General features: G+C 32.3%; 1 protein-coding gene across 5 annotated transcripts in view; it reads left to right on the top strand.

Moving 5' to 3' along the window:
• Positions 1-14,456, top strand: part of LOC105208850 (nuclear factor of activated T-cells 5) — a 71,656-nt gene extending 57,200 nt beyond the window's left edge. For 4 of the 5 annotated variants that reach the window (XM_029038095.2, XM_029038093.2, XM_011178913.3 and 1 more), the window contains 9 exons: positions 362-748; positions 1,195-1,338; positions 1,405-1,687; positions 1,762-1,918; positions 2,587-2,825; positions 2,896-3,097; positions 11,360-13,037; positions 13,105-13,346; positions 13,955-14,456. In XM_029038095.2, coding sequence (XP_028893928.2) covers positions 362-748; positions 1,195-1,338; positions 1,405-1,687; positions 1,762-1,918; positions 2,587-2,825; positions 2,896-3,097; positions 11,360-13,037; positions 13,105-13,346; positions 13,955-13,959 — 3,337 coding nt within the window. In that variant the 3' untranslated portion in view covers positions 13,960-14,456. The remainder of the gene's footprint in view (positions 1-361; positions 749-1,194; positions 1,339-1,404; positions 1,688-1,761; positions 1,919-2,586; positions 2,826-2,895; positions 3,098-11,359; positions 13,038-13,104; positions 13,347-13,954) is intronic. The other variant, XM_029038096.2, reaches the window with a different exon arrangement.
• The last annotated feature ends 908 nt before the right edge of the window (positions 14,457-15,364 follow it).

Here is a 15,364-nt window from a genome sequence, read left to right as displayed (position 1 = left end):
AAACAATTTGCCACCTTTCTAAATTCTTATGAAATTTGTGCGTAAAATGTTAATTTTATTATCATAATTATACCAATAATCTCGCCACGCACCAAATATGCGCCATATATTTTTTTATTTCTTATGCATTACACGTGCGTGTTAAATCTTATAAAAAACGCTTATTGACAAACATAAAACTAATTGCTTCCATTCAATGCAAATATACATATACACATTCTAACAACAACAACAACAACAACGACGCCAACTAAAATAAAACAATAAACACAAAATACACGCCATCGCCAATTTATGCCACCCAACAACAATAACAACAACACAACTACATACATAAATGTACGTGCGTGCGTGTGTGCAGTTCAACACCCAGCAAGAAATTGCCATTTGTCAACTCGACCGACGATGAGGACTATTTCGAAGATTTTTGTACTGATGACTCCAATGATTACTATCGCAAGCGCTTGAATTCGGATTCTAATAGCCAACCGCTCGGTGGCAATAATCAAAATCAGCCCACACAACAGCAGCAGCAGCAGCAACAACAACAACCACAATATGCGGAAGATAATCAAACGAGCACGAAGAGAAGAAAGCTCGAAAGCTTTGTGGAGCTGGACAATGACGACGCGTGTAGCGAAGATGCTTTCATACGAAAAATCGCCAGTGCCAGCAATTTGGAAGCGGCAACCGTTGAAGCACCGCCACCAGCACAGTTGATGCTGTTGCCCACCGTGGCGCCCACAAAGTAAGAGAATTTTGTTTGCCTTGACTAAAATTACGCTTCAACTAAAATCAAAATTTAAATTTGTATATAAAGAAATTTTCAATTTTTATATGTATGTATGTATTTTTTATGTGTTCTCTAAACAAAATTTGCTGAAAGTGCTATCTGCTATCAATTAACAGTTTTCCATGCGGAAAAAAATTTTGAGCGCATTTTTGCAAAAAAAAAAGAAATATATATACGTATATATTTACTTTCTATGTTTTCTAGTTAAAGTGTATGTACATATGTGTGTGATCTTGTCCTAACCTCTAACTGTATATATAACTGTATGTATTAGACGACACGACCTACACGAAGTTACACTCTAGCCAATACCATTTCATGCTCATCTTAAATTTTCAAAAACAAAAAAATTATCTCTCAACTCTAAACATTTCTCATTCTCAACTCCTCGTCTTTTGCAGATTTATACCAACAGGTCCACGCGCCATGACCAGAGTAGCGCACAAACGTCAGCCGGCCGTGCCGCAAAACACTGTGGTGACTTCATCGAACGGACGCGTGCAATTGGAAATTATCTCACAACCAGAGCAACAGCATCGTGCGCGGTAAGTCGGTTTATACGATCCACTATATACTTTGGATTATATAATTCACCTTTCATATTCACACAGTTATCAGACTGAAGGCAGCCGTGGCGCTGTCAAAGATCGCAGCGGCAATGGTTTTCCCATCGTGCGTCTCACCGGCTACAACAAGCCCGCTGTGCTGCAAGTATTCATTGGCACCGATATCGGACGTGTGGCCCCACATATGTTCTATCAGGCCTGCAAAGTGGCTGGTAAAAACTCAACACAGTGTAATGAGAAGAAAGTAGACGGCACCATGGTTATTGAGATTGAATTCAAACCAGAATCTGATATGACAGTTACATGCGATTGTGTCGGCATACTCAAGGTGTGTTTCCTTACCCACCTTGTTGTGTTTTATTATTTTTTAATGTTTCATTTTTAATATTTTTGATTTATTAGGAGCGCAACGTTGATGTGGAGCACCGTTTCCCGGATCATTTGGCGCAGAAGAATAAGAAGAAATCAACACGCTGCCGCATGGTGTTCCGCACACAACTAACACATGACGATGGCTCTATGGAGATGCTACAAGTCTGCTCAAATCCAATTATTTGCAGTAAGTGTTTCTTTTTTAATATTTTAAAATGCCGTTTTTGCGTTAAATTTTCTTGAAATAGCGCTAAAATCTAAAAATATAAAAACACAAATAAGTTTGACACAAAAGTATGTTTGTTTTACAGCCGTTTTCACTAAACAAATTTAAGTGAAAAATAATTAAATTCAGTTTCACTATTTGACTTAATTTTTTTTAAATGGTCTCGTTTTGTCATTTAAATATTATTTAAATACTGTCATATGCTACTATGTTGACGTTTTTCTATCAGCTGACTTCCAATTTTTTTTTAATTTTGACAAATAAATACGATTTTTTTGTTTACATAAATCAGCTGTTAAACGCAGGTAACTTAAGCCCAAAGTTAAATAAAAATTAAAAATAATATAGCTTAATTTTCAACACAAAAAATTTTTGTGAAACCGGCTAAAACTGTTTTGGAAAAAGTAAAGGATCAAACTTTCATAAAATCTGTTTATTTTTTTATTTACTTTTTTGATTTTATCGAACTTTAAATATTTTAGCTCAAAAAAGTGTGATATTGTTAATTTCGACATATTTTAAATGTTAATTGTGCATAAAAATCAGTATTTTTACTTTAAAACAACAAAAATACAAGCAAATTCACTTTTTACTGATGAAACTAACGCTATTTTTCATTTCGCCCACAGCACAACCACCAGGCGTGCCAGAAATATGCAAAAAATCACTGAACTCATGCCCAGTAGATGGTGGACTCGAACTCTTCATTATCGGAAAGAATTTCCTCAAAGACACACATGTGCTCTTTCAAGAGACGTACGAGAGTGTGCCGCCCAGCGATGTTGCAACCGAATTAGCTGTGCGTCAGCATCTCGGCGGCGCATTGTGGGAGCAAACAGTGCTACCCGATAAGGAATATCTACAGCAGGTTAGTCACACCACAATATATTCTTCTTTACAACAAATTGAATTAAAAAATCTACTTTCTCTCCATACAGACGCATTTAGTGTGCGTTGTGCCACCCTATCTGCATCAGAATATACTCAAACCAGTCACTGTGCAGTTGGTAATTATATCCAGTGGCAAAAAGAGCGAGCCACACAGCTTCGTTTACACGCCAAAAGGTAGTTATACGACCTTGGCGGCTGCCACGACATTAAGTACAGCGGCATTGCACGGTAGCTTAACGGCGGCACAAGGTATTTATTTGTTTATTTTACATTTAGAGTTTAATACATTTTTTTTTTATTTAAAACGAGAAGTGAGAAATGAGAAATGTATAGGAATCGCAGGCGCAAATAATGAGCGATAGCAAGTGCATTAAATGTGTAGGCAGGTTGGCAGGCAGGCAGTTTTAGGTTAGAAATGAAAAGATGCTATATAAAATGAATTAAATGAATATATTATTAATTGGAAAAATTACTATAATATAAATAGTGCATAAAATAAGCAATATATTTTTAAAATTAACAAATGACAACTATATAACTTAAATAGTATACAGCATTAGGTTACTGTTGCAGTTAATGAAAAAACAAAAATTATAAGGCAGATTTTTTTTTTTTTTTTTGTTTTTTATATACAGTACGTATCTATACGTAATTTATATGCAGTTAACTTATAGCCAGTTCGAGTACTCATATACCCCCAACGTTGCACAGAGCTGCGTGCTAAAAATAATAATAATATTGCATACATCTTTTACAGGCAGCGTGAAATTTACTGCGATATTTCATACAGATATGGCAATAATTTCTAGCTTTTACGTGTTTAATTTATTGTTTCCTGAAATGCTAAATTAAATCGCTGATAACGATTCATGCAAATTATACAATTTTTGGTTAAAAAAAACACTATTTTCCTTGCTTAAATTTGTCTTTTATAGTATGAAATTTTTGTTTTTGTTTTCTAATGGAAAAGCTAGTGAAAGAAAAAAAGTAATTGAACTCGTTCAGTAAATTTATTATTATTTATTGCTTGCAAATCAACACAAATCCACACCTAAATCATTGAAAAAGCGCAAACCAGTTGAAATATCGCATAAATTTTACTCAACTAATTACTAAGTTCAACGACAAAAATAAATCTAATTTTAAGCGTGCAAACCGTTATAGCCGTTAAATTAATTACAATATTATTATAAATACTAAGTATACAACAAATCAGCAAAATTGCCGCCGCAGCCCTCAAAAGCTATACCAAACGTAATAGTTATGCACAGTTTTTGGGATTTTATCTTTGCGCTCAACCCGAGGATATCCCGAAATCGGCTTGCTACTACAAAAATCAAAAAACCAAAAATCAAAAAAAAAAATGCAAAAAAAAAAAACAAAAACAACTTGAAAGCGACTAAATACAAAGCAAGTACAACAGTACAGTAGCAGTTCATTTCAGATTTCATGCGACGTTTATCATGCACTGTGACAACGTCGCTGCCGCCACCGCCATCGCCGAATCTAATCCAGACAACTTTGATGTGTGATTGCTTTGATTGTTAATTGATTCTTAAATTGCTTGTACAAACAACAATAGGTTGCAGCAGCAGCTACATGCATTGTTTCTTTATTGCAAATAGCATTTAATATTGGAATTTCACTTGTAAACGATTTTTAGTGTGTTGGCTTACACGTTCATTTTTACTTATCTTTTCGGTAGTCGTTTTGCGCAAATAACACAATTCTTGTTTTCTATTATGTTGAAGAATCGGAAATGTATTTACTGGTGTGTATGTGTGATGTTTGAATGTTGGCGCAGAGTTTTCTTGGTTACATTTGGCATGCGGTCGACCACCAACGCTGCAGCAAACAAAAAAAAAATATTATTATTATTATTATTCATAATAATGAAAGGAAGCATTGCATTGTGTACGCTCCCCTTGTGACACAATGTATCAACAATAAACTGCTAGATGAGCTTTTATGCCCTCCCTCCCAACAAACAGTTCAGTTTCAGCAAGCTATGCACTTGATTTGCAGTTGCTTTCACCATTACAACTACTTTGTAACTTGTACTTGAAATGCTATAAATTATTTGTAAGAAGAAGCAATAACGAAACAACGGTAAACGAATTGGATTTTCAGTGATGGAAGACTTGAATTCTCAACACAAAACAAGCCACGACGAACACACAAAACTTGAATAGAGTTTTTTTGCAAACAGGACCCCCCAAATTTTCTTTGATAGGCAGCTTAACAACGTTCAGTCTTTTTTGGCTTGATTGCTTCTGTGATTAGGAGATTTAATCACATAAAGTAAGAGAAATTACCAAAACGTTCACCTTATATAACTTGCATAATTTGGTCGAACGCAAATAAAAATGACCAAAGAGAACAAAAAAAAAAAACCAAAAGAAAATGCAAAAAATGAAATGCTCTGTGTTTTAAATAAATAAAAAAGAAATAAAAAAAAATTACAAAAAAATTAAAAAAAAAATCAGCAAATCACAATAATGAGCTAAGTCATTAACTCACAAACGGATTTTGTTCAACACTAATCACAAAATATTTTTACTTTATTTTCCCCCTTCTCCTAGCAATTTAGGTATTTGTGAGTGATATCAAATCAATTGAAAAGCGAAATATTCACATACATACATAAAAAATATAACTAAATATATATACTATATATATATATGATATATATCGAGAATGCATATTTGAACTTCAAGCTGTTTCAATGTTGACAATTGCAAATGTTGCGCGTCGCACGATGCCACCCAAAACACTACGTTACTTTGCAAATGCACAAATGCGAAACACTTGAATGTCTTGAAATATATACGCGTATATTAAAAATTAAACAAAAAACAAAAACAAATATCAAATCAAATCCAAACCAAAAAACGTACATATCAAAAATAATCAATTTAAATGAAATTTAAAGCGATCCATAGAAAGAGCAACCACCACATACCACATTCAAATGTATATATGCCGCCGCAATTGCAGTCGTCGAAATCAGAATTCCACAACCGATCAACCTGTAGCAAGCGCACACAAACGCACACGCACATAGTTAGATGGCTTGTGAAGCAACCGTTTTGGCTGTGAACGCATTCAAAAATGCTCGAGTGGCACAGATTTCCATTTCTACTGCTGACAGCTGACTAACCGGTATGCCGAAGAAAATGCATAGCGACACGAATGGAATGGCTTAAAATGATGAAAAAACATTAAAAGCAGAGAAAACAAGTTAAGCATAAAAGTGAAGGCGGCGTATAAAACACACATGTTTAGCGATATTCGTGATTTTCGTGCTGCAGAAATCAAAAAAATGAAAATAAATACTTTATATGCTGTTACAACACACACCAAGTTTGTTCACTGCTCCACACCATGTTGCTGTTGGCCGTTATCTGCTGTCGTCACCACCGCAGGGTTCGTTTCGCCTCGTCTCGTCTCGTCACGTCACATCTCGCCTCGCCTAGCTTCGCCTCATCTCGTCACACCTGCTGCATATGCTTCACCAACTGTACATTAGGGTACTGGTTTATAGAACAAAACAAACAAATATTTCAAACAATTTTTTACTTCATTTTTTTCCTTAAACTACTACTAAAAATACATAATTTAGTATTCGCATTTGTCTCTTTATATTTAAGCCACCATGTCCTTTAATAGTACATACATACTACGGTACCTACATACATATTTACTGTTACTCTAATACATACTAGTTACTTACTACAGTTCCTTATAGTGTTACTTTTTTAATAACTTTTTCTTCCCCTTTTTTATGCTTTTATTTACTTTGATTTGCTTTTTGTGCGCGTCTAAATTAATCAAAAATTGTTGTTATAGAATCTGTGGGCGATAAAATATTTTTTACAAAATATTCAAACAAAAATTATAATAATTTCTAAATGAATTTAAAATTAAATTATGGTAAAAATTGTTAACAAATATTTTTTTATATTTATAAAGTAAACAAAATCGACTAAAACTCAAAATTTATGATTTTAATAATTATATTATATTGTGATTCTATAACAATAACATTCATGCAAATTCATCAAAATAAACAGGGTGCTCTGTATGAAATGAAGATGTTTAAATTGCCGAACTAATTTTTTTTTAAATAATAAATGAGTCAAGTAATTTAAAAATAATTTAAAAGTAAATTTAATGTTTTTAAATTTAGCTAACAATAATTGAGTAAAATTACTCTATTTTATTTTTTTGTTTATAAATTTTTTTTTATTTTCTTTTATATATTTTTTGAGTAAAATTACTCTATTTTATTTTTTTGTTTATAAATTTTTTTTTATTTTGTTTTATATATTTTTTTTAAATATTTTTTGAGTAAAATTATTCTATTTTATTTTTTGTTTATTATTTTTTTTTATTTTTTAATTATAATTTTAATTTATTAATTTTTTTATTAATACTCTTTTTAAATTACTTTTTTAATATATCTACTACTTATTGCTTATTAACTTTTTATTATGATTAATTTTTTTAAATTATTAATTTTTTATTTTTCCTTTTTATTTCTTAATTATATTTTTTGTTTTATTTTAAAACTTTTTTATTTATTAGATTTTTTAATTTATTAGATTTTTTATTTATACTTTTTTTATTATTTTTTTAATGATTAAATTTTTTTAATTAAACATTTTTTAATTTATACTTTTTTTTAAGTAAAAGCTTTTCTTTTTTTCATTTATTACTTAATTATATTTTTTATAATTTTTTTAATTCATTAAAGTTTTTATTTATACTTTTTAGTTACTTTTTTAACTATTTTTTACTTCACTATTTATTACTTATTAATTTTTTTTAATAATTAAATTAATAAATTAATAAATCTTTATTTATTTTTAATATTTTTTTATGTTTTTTGTTTTTTGTTTGCAATCCAAAATAATTTCTATTATATTTTTAAATTTTTATTTATAAAAAGTCCAATAATTAATGTCAAAACAAACTCGGCACATTTTCAACAACTTTTGCACAAAATTTTCTCAATGCAGAGCATTCTTTCAACTTCGGCTTGAGCCGAATCCATCTAATGAAAAACACTACTACATACAATCGGTGAATCGCGCTCGTTATTTTTCTAAATTCTAACCAAAAATTTTCCAGCATTTAAATATTACCAAGCGTTTGGCGTCATATTATCCAACAACAACAACTCGAATATCTTCTGCTACAACTTCCTTAGCGTCCAATAAACGTGCTTCAGCCATAAATGTCTATTTCGGTAATGTACGGATTCTGCGTTAAACTTTCTAAAAAACACAAAAACAAAAAATATTCATAATTTCATTAACATTAAAATTTTGCTTTTCATTATTGTATTTTTTTTTAATTTTTTGTGGTTTATTGTAATATCCATTTGTTGTTTTATTGTTTTTTTTTTTTCTTCTATATAATTTGCTATTGTTACACTTTTTTCGTTAAACTTAACATACCATTTTGTTAGGCACAAAACCAAAACAAAACAAAAAAAAAACACAACACAAAATCAAAAAAAACCAAAAAATCAAGTTTTCTTCTTTCCAAACAGTGGCACCTACAATAGCTAGTTGGCAGTGGCAATAGTGCGAGATCATCAACGTTGGTCGTCCTCCCATTCACTCAGTATCAAATTGGGCTCTCTTTCTCTTTTATATTCCTCTTTTACAGGTTTTAAGCGCGCGCACCAAACGTTTTCGTACGTGAAACAACCCATTGCAACTACAAAAACAAACAAACTTTCCAATGCAACTGTTTTTTACCAATCCCCCCACACTTACCATATAATTCTTATAATCGTACTTTATATACATATATATATACTATACTACATAGTTTTGCCGTTATATCTACATATATACTATATACATATAAAAAATATCTAACTATTTACACACGAACATGAACACAAACACAACAAATATAGTTTAAGTGAAATCACTTAGAAAATAGTTATTCATAAGTTAAGCGGTGCGGTTATTTTTTAGTTGTTGTTTTTTTTTCATTTACTTTAATCAAACTAGTTTTAAGTACTGAAAAACCAAAAATCAAAAAATATTTGTAATTTCATTAATTTAGAATTGAGACAAAATTGTCGACTTGTTCCTAAAAGTGGTTGGAGATTATTTTGAGTTGTGTCCTTTTTGGCGAAGGGCGCGTATGTATGTTTGATTGTCATAAAATACATTTATACTTTAAGTTTGTAGGTGTATGTGTATGTGTGTATATGTCAGTATTAAGTATGAAAATGTGCATTTTGAAGATTTTAGCAGAAAGTAAAAATTTCATTGAAGCTTTGATGGAGCGTGCCATTAATAAGAAAGTTCTTCATAGAACTGTGTGTAATATGTGACAATTCTAGTATATCATAAAAAATATGAAATATAAAAAAATTTAATATTTATGAAATTTCAATTTGATTAATAGCTGATTATCATTTCATAATTAAAACGAAACAAAATTGTTATTAATATTATACCCTTAGCATAATTTACACTGAAAATGTGTTATATTTATGAGTATATATACTCTTTATTTTTCTTCAAATTGCTTACTATATAATATTTGAGCTTTCAGCAGCTTTCATTGTTGCTTTGAGCTTTTAGGCGCTTTAACTTTTAAAAAGCTCTCATTGTAACTTGCATAAAAGCTATTTAAATTTTATTAAATTAAATATTAAATTATTATTAAATTTTGAACAATTACAAATCGTGCTATTTTCTTTATATTTGTACAAATTGCATACTAACTAGTGTTTGAGCTTTTAGGAGCTTTCATTGTATCTTTCATAAAAGCTTTCACAAAATTTTTAAAATATAAAAATCAAGCTAAATACGTACTAAACATTTTAAATCTAAATATTTTCACAAAAAGGCAGATATACATAAATATAATATTTGAGCTTTCAGCTTTCATTGTAACTTTCATAAAAGCTTTCATATTAAATTTTTGAAAATTATAAGTCGTGGAATTCTTTTTATATTTGTACAAATAGCATAATAATTAGTGTTTGAGCTTTTAAGAGCTTTCATTGTAACTTTCATAAAATTTTAAAAATTTAAAAATCAAGCTAAATACGTATTAAGTATTGTAAATCAAAATATTTGCACAAAAAGGCAGATATACTATATATATAATATTTGAGCTTTCAGCTTTCATTGTAACTTTCATAAAAGCTTTCATATTACATTTTTGACAATTATAAGTTCGTGGTATTCTCTTTATATTTGTTCAAATTGCATACAAAGGAGCTTTCATTGTAACTTTCATAAAAGCTTCTATAAAATTTTAAACATTAAAGAATCGAGCTAAATACGAACTAAGCATTGTAACTCTAAATATTTTCACTAAAATGCACTTTGCTAAAAAAAAAGTAGTCAAAATGGTCAAATTAACAAAGCTTCAATAAAATTACTTACTTCATTAAATGAGCAGTTGAGCGCTTGAAGTGAAATGGTGCTAAGTTCGCTTTTAAACAAATATTAATTGGAAAATATGAAAATTTATGTTTAATGAAGGAAAAAGTTAAGTATTTTTAAGTAATATTAATTGAAATTTTTTTTTTTTTAAAATCAGAATTTAAACAGATTTTTAACGCCACGGAAATAATGTCAAAGTGAATTTAGGACCTTTTGCACTTTAAGGAAAACAGAAAATATTTGTACTCATCATAAAATAGTTGAATAAAAAAGCAAAACATTCAATTTAACTGATTTCCTATTTAACCTCACTTTCAACGTCAACATATTTTCATTATATTTCTACTTTAATAAAATCGACTTTAGTGTAGTTCTTCTTGCTTTTGTAATCGTATTCACTTGTTGTTGTTGTTGAATGTGCTCATGTGTGTCGGTATGTGTTTGTTGTTTGTAAGCGAATTTAACAAATTGCGTGTGAAGGCGTGTGTGCTTGAGTGTACTTGTGATGCACTCAAAGTAATTTCCCCAGCTCATCAACCAAATGCAGCCGAAACTATAAATAAACAGTTATAAGAAATTATTATGTTTCTGTATAAGTGAATTGCAGTAAAATTAATTAATAACGGAATATCGGGTGAATTGAAAAAACAAAAAAACAGAAGCAATTTGGCTGATGAATATAGTTGTTACAAGCAAATAGCAATTAATTGGAATTAACAAAAACAAGAACAATTTGGTTACTAGCAATTAGACTTAAATAAAATTAAGTTTTGAACAAAACTTACTTATAAGTCGTAGCACATAAAATTTAGCCCTTAAGCACATACATACTTAAGTTTTCGTTAAAAAGTATATACATATATACATCATATACTATATATGTATCTCTATATATATATATATATAAATCTATATAAATTTACAATACCAAAACAACAAAAAAAAAGAGTAACTAAATATGTTTGTCCATTTTCAATGAAATACAATTTTTTTATTTTATTTTAATAATTCTTACATAACAAACGACATACTGCCACTTCTTCACCCTCTCTGGGCGTTATTAACAGATTTCCATGTATATTTGTAGATGCCAATACATTTATGGACACAACGAACGCTTTGGCGCCCGCAGGCGCTGGTTGGCCCGCCGGCACAGAGACCAAACAGGAAATCGATTCCGGCATGATGCCGCCACCGATTACCACACAAATGCCGATGGGCGTGCGACGCCCTTCATTGCCCACAGCCACACCGATGTTGACGGATCAGCAGTTGGTGCGCATGAATGTCGCCGACACACTCAAGACTGAGTTGATCGATGAGTCATCGCAAAGTTCACTGGCTGAGGCCATACAAACGCCCGATATCGTGATGACCAATTGTGGCGCACCCATCAGTCCGACGACCATGCAGTTTCATGCGCATTACGATCACAAGGGCAACATGGACGCCATGATGTTCGATTCGAATAGCATGTCCGCCTTCCCGGTTGCGGCCGTAGCGCCGCCCTCTGTAGCTGCTGCCGTTGAGTTGGCTGTCAAGACCGAAATTGCTAAAGTTGTGGCACAACAACAACAGGCAGTCGCTGTGGATAAATTCATCTCGGATTTGACCAAATCCACTGCGGTGGCCGATGATCCCACTGTGGCAGCTGTTGTCGAGGAGACACTCTTCAGCGGCGTTGGTGGTGTTAATAGCGTCGTTAATGCCGTTATTGATCATCCCTTCGGTGACATTATGCAGCAACAACAACAACAGCCTGCCGTACTCGAACGCAGTCTATCCATATCGAGTAATTCCTCCTCGAATTCAAATAGTTCGAGCGGTTCATCACCACACGCCGGGCTCACAGCCACACTCTCTGTATCGCCGAATAACTCGCTGAATGGCCACAACTCGCCCATTACACAGGATATTATATTGAATTCAGAGCCAGCGGCGGTGCTGAACGCTATGCCAATGCAACAACTCTTGCCTACAGCTTTGGGTGGCAGCAACGCGGCTGCCGTTTCGCCGAATGCGGTGGTCGAGGCTGCCGTCGCCGTGCAAGCCGCGCCGAATGCCGGCTCTGTGACGGATGCCACCGGCGGCATCTCGACGGAGATGATCATGAATCCCGCTGTCTCGCCGTCCACAATACTGTGTTCAGCTAACGGTGCTGCCACGGCGGTGGTACCGAACATCATGGCGCCACACCAAGTCACCATGGCCAATTCGATTTTGAACGACATCGCCATGCAACCACAACCGACCCAGCAACATGCCACCGTTGCGGCGCTGGCGCTCAGCAATATCATAATGAGTCCGACCAGTGCACCGGGTGCGGTGGTGGATGATGTTGCCAATGTCGAACAGACTGTGGAGCAACCCGCCGATGTGACGGTGGCCACTTCAACTGCCGTTAGTAATTTGATTATTAAAGCTGCCGCAGATCTGATATCGAATCAGGAGCAATTGCAGCAGCAGCAACAACAGCAACAAATACAGCATCAACATCAGCAAATACAACAACAGCAGCAGCATCAACAACAATTGCAACAGCAACACCATCATCATCATCATCATCGCCACCAACAAGCGCAACAGCAGCAGCAACAACAACAACATCAACCGACACAAGCATTATTAAATGGCACCGCCGCCGTTGCCACCACTGCCAACACAAGTCCTCTGGTGAACTTGCTTTTAAATCATCCGGACGCACCACCATCGGCCGCTGTGGCAGCCGCTGCTGTCACTGAAGTGCAGCAATTCTCATTGGCCATGTAAGCGTCACTTATTTTCCTACAACAGAGTTGCTCATGATATTAATAATGGTCAATTTCATTACAGTCCCCCCACAGCGCCTCAGGAATCTCTTATTGTCGCTTTGGCCACCGAAAACTCAATGCAAAAATCAGTAGCCGCCGCTGCAGTGACCACAAACGGCGCTGTTGTTACGCAACAAACTACAGCTGCCGCTGCCGGGATACTCCCGGGCGCCGCTGTTGGGCCTGTGCCACTGCCGCAAGAGCTGACCACCATGTCGGATCAAGATTTGCTTAGCTACATCAATCCAAGCACTTTTGATCAAAGTAAGTGGATTTTAAATTCAAATTTGTATTTAAGTATTTTCGTTACACAATTTCGAAAATTAGAATATCGAAAATTTCACAATTTCGTACAAATTAAATTTTTTAAAGCGAATTTTTGTTTAATATTATTTTAAGTATTTTCGAAAACTACTCAATTTTCATTTTCGAAAATTGGAATATCGAAAATTTCGAACAAATTCTAAATTTTTTACGTTGAATTTAGTTCAGTTTTGTTTTTAAGTATTCGCGAAAATGACTCAATTTTGAATTTCCATATTTTCGAAAACTTCTCAATTTAGAACAATCAAATTTTTTAAGTGGATTTTTAGTTAAATTTTGCTTTAAAGTATTTTCGAAAATACAAAATTTTTTATTTCTAAATTTTCGAAAATTTAAATATCGAAAATTATTTAAGTTCGATTTTCGAAAATTTCTCAATTTAGAACAATCAAATTTTGTTAAGTGGATTTTTAGTAAAATTTTGCTTTAAAGTATTTTCGAATATACAAAATTTTAAATTTTCGAAAATTCGAATATCGGAAATTTCTCAATTTCCAACATATTCAAATTTAATTTTTTTAACTTCTCATATTCTCATTTTCTTGCAGTCTAAAAAATGGCGATGGTTTCGACTGGTGATTTAACGAGCGGTGTACATTTTCTTGTATACTGCTGATAGCATTCAGAGGCATTGTTTGAAGGCAGAGAATGATTCATGGCTATAGAGTTGCTAATATAAGCCAAGCTAAAAATTGCGCAGTGGCATTGAAAATTTGCTAATTTGGACACACATAATGTGTGTGTAATGCGAGTAGGTGGAACTATGGAGGCAGTTATGGCAGCTGCAAAACCAACAACAACAACATTTAATTATAAATTACAACATAAGAAAAACTATACAGCTAATTTCTAATACATGCATACATGCAAACAAATAACTGTTGTGTTAATGTTAACTGGCAGTCAAACAGTGAAAAGCTTAATTGTTCAACTTCTCGTCGTGTTTAAATGTTGAATGTCAAATAAGCTGAAAATTAAAAAAAAATTGTCCTTAATTTCTTTTCAAGATTTATGCATAAAAAAAAATTATCAGAAAGAAAAAGTAGAATTTCTTCTTCAACTAAATTTTTTTCTACAAATTGTTCAAATAAATGCATAATTTTGTTGGGAATATCTACATAACTGAAGTATGAAAATGATTTGTCACAAAATCTAAAACAAATCGCTGGTGCTTTAAGCACAAAACAACAACAACAACAAAACATGAGTCAAATTATCACAGCATAATTAATGAATGAATTACTTATTACTGCCATAGGTCAAGTAAAGCAAGCAAAATAACAGTTAATGTTATTATTATTGTTGTTAAACTGCATCAATTGTATTGTACTACGCTCGTGTTGTTATTGCACGAGTCTATACAACTTTAACTTTATACTAAATAGTTTTTAGTTTCAAGCTTTGAAATATACATACATATTTTTGTATAAGCCTATATACATATATATGCGTACATTTATTACAATAATTATATACACAAACATATACAAAAAATAAAAAAAAACAAAAATTACAACAAATAATATTTATGTATAATATATATAAAAAAACAACTGATTATGTCTTTATAAATATACACAATAATTTGCAAACAAACGAATTTGCATTACAAATGGTCGGTAATAAGCTACAGTTAAGTTTGAAAAGTGAACGCTAAATCGTTGAATTGCACTAAATTGTTGTCTGGCAGTGTGTTTTGCATAAAATTAAACTACAAATGTTGAGAAATATTTACATTTCAATTTGGGCTCGAAGTAAAGTGAAATAATGCAAATGTGTAGCATAGATAATTTGTCTGCTGTTTGACTAATTGTGCACATATTTAGATTATTGATTATTGAATGGATTACATGTATACAGTGACCTGCGTTTTATGTGCACTTACAATTAAAAAAAAAATTAATTAATTAAAAATAATTAAATGAAATTAAAAATAATTAAATATAGAACTTATGGAA

Source organism: Zeugodacus cucurbitae, chromosome 5, assembly GCF_028554725.1.
Source record: "Zeugodacus cucurbitae isolate PBARC_wt_2022May chromosome 5, idZeuCucr1.2, whole genome shotgun sequence".
Classification (NCBI taxonomy): domain Eukaryota; kingdom Metazoa; phylum Arthropoda; class Insecta; order Diptera; family Tephritidae; genus Zeugodacus; species Zeugodacus cucurbitae.
Note: the sequence above shows the minus strand (reverse complement) of the source record. Positions and strands in the feature narration are given on the sequence as shown.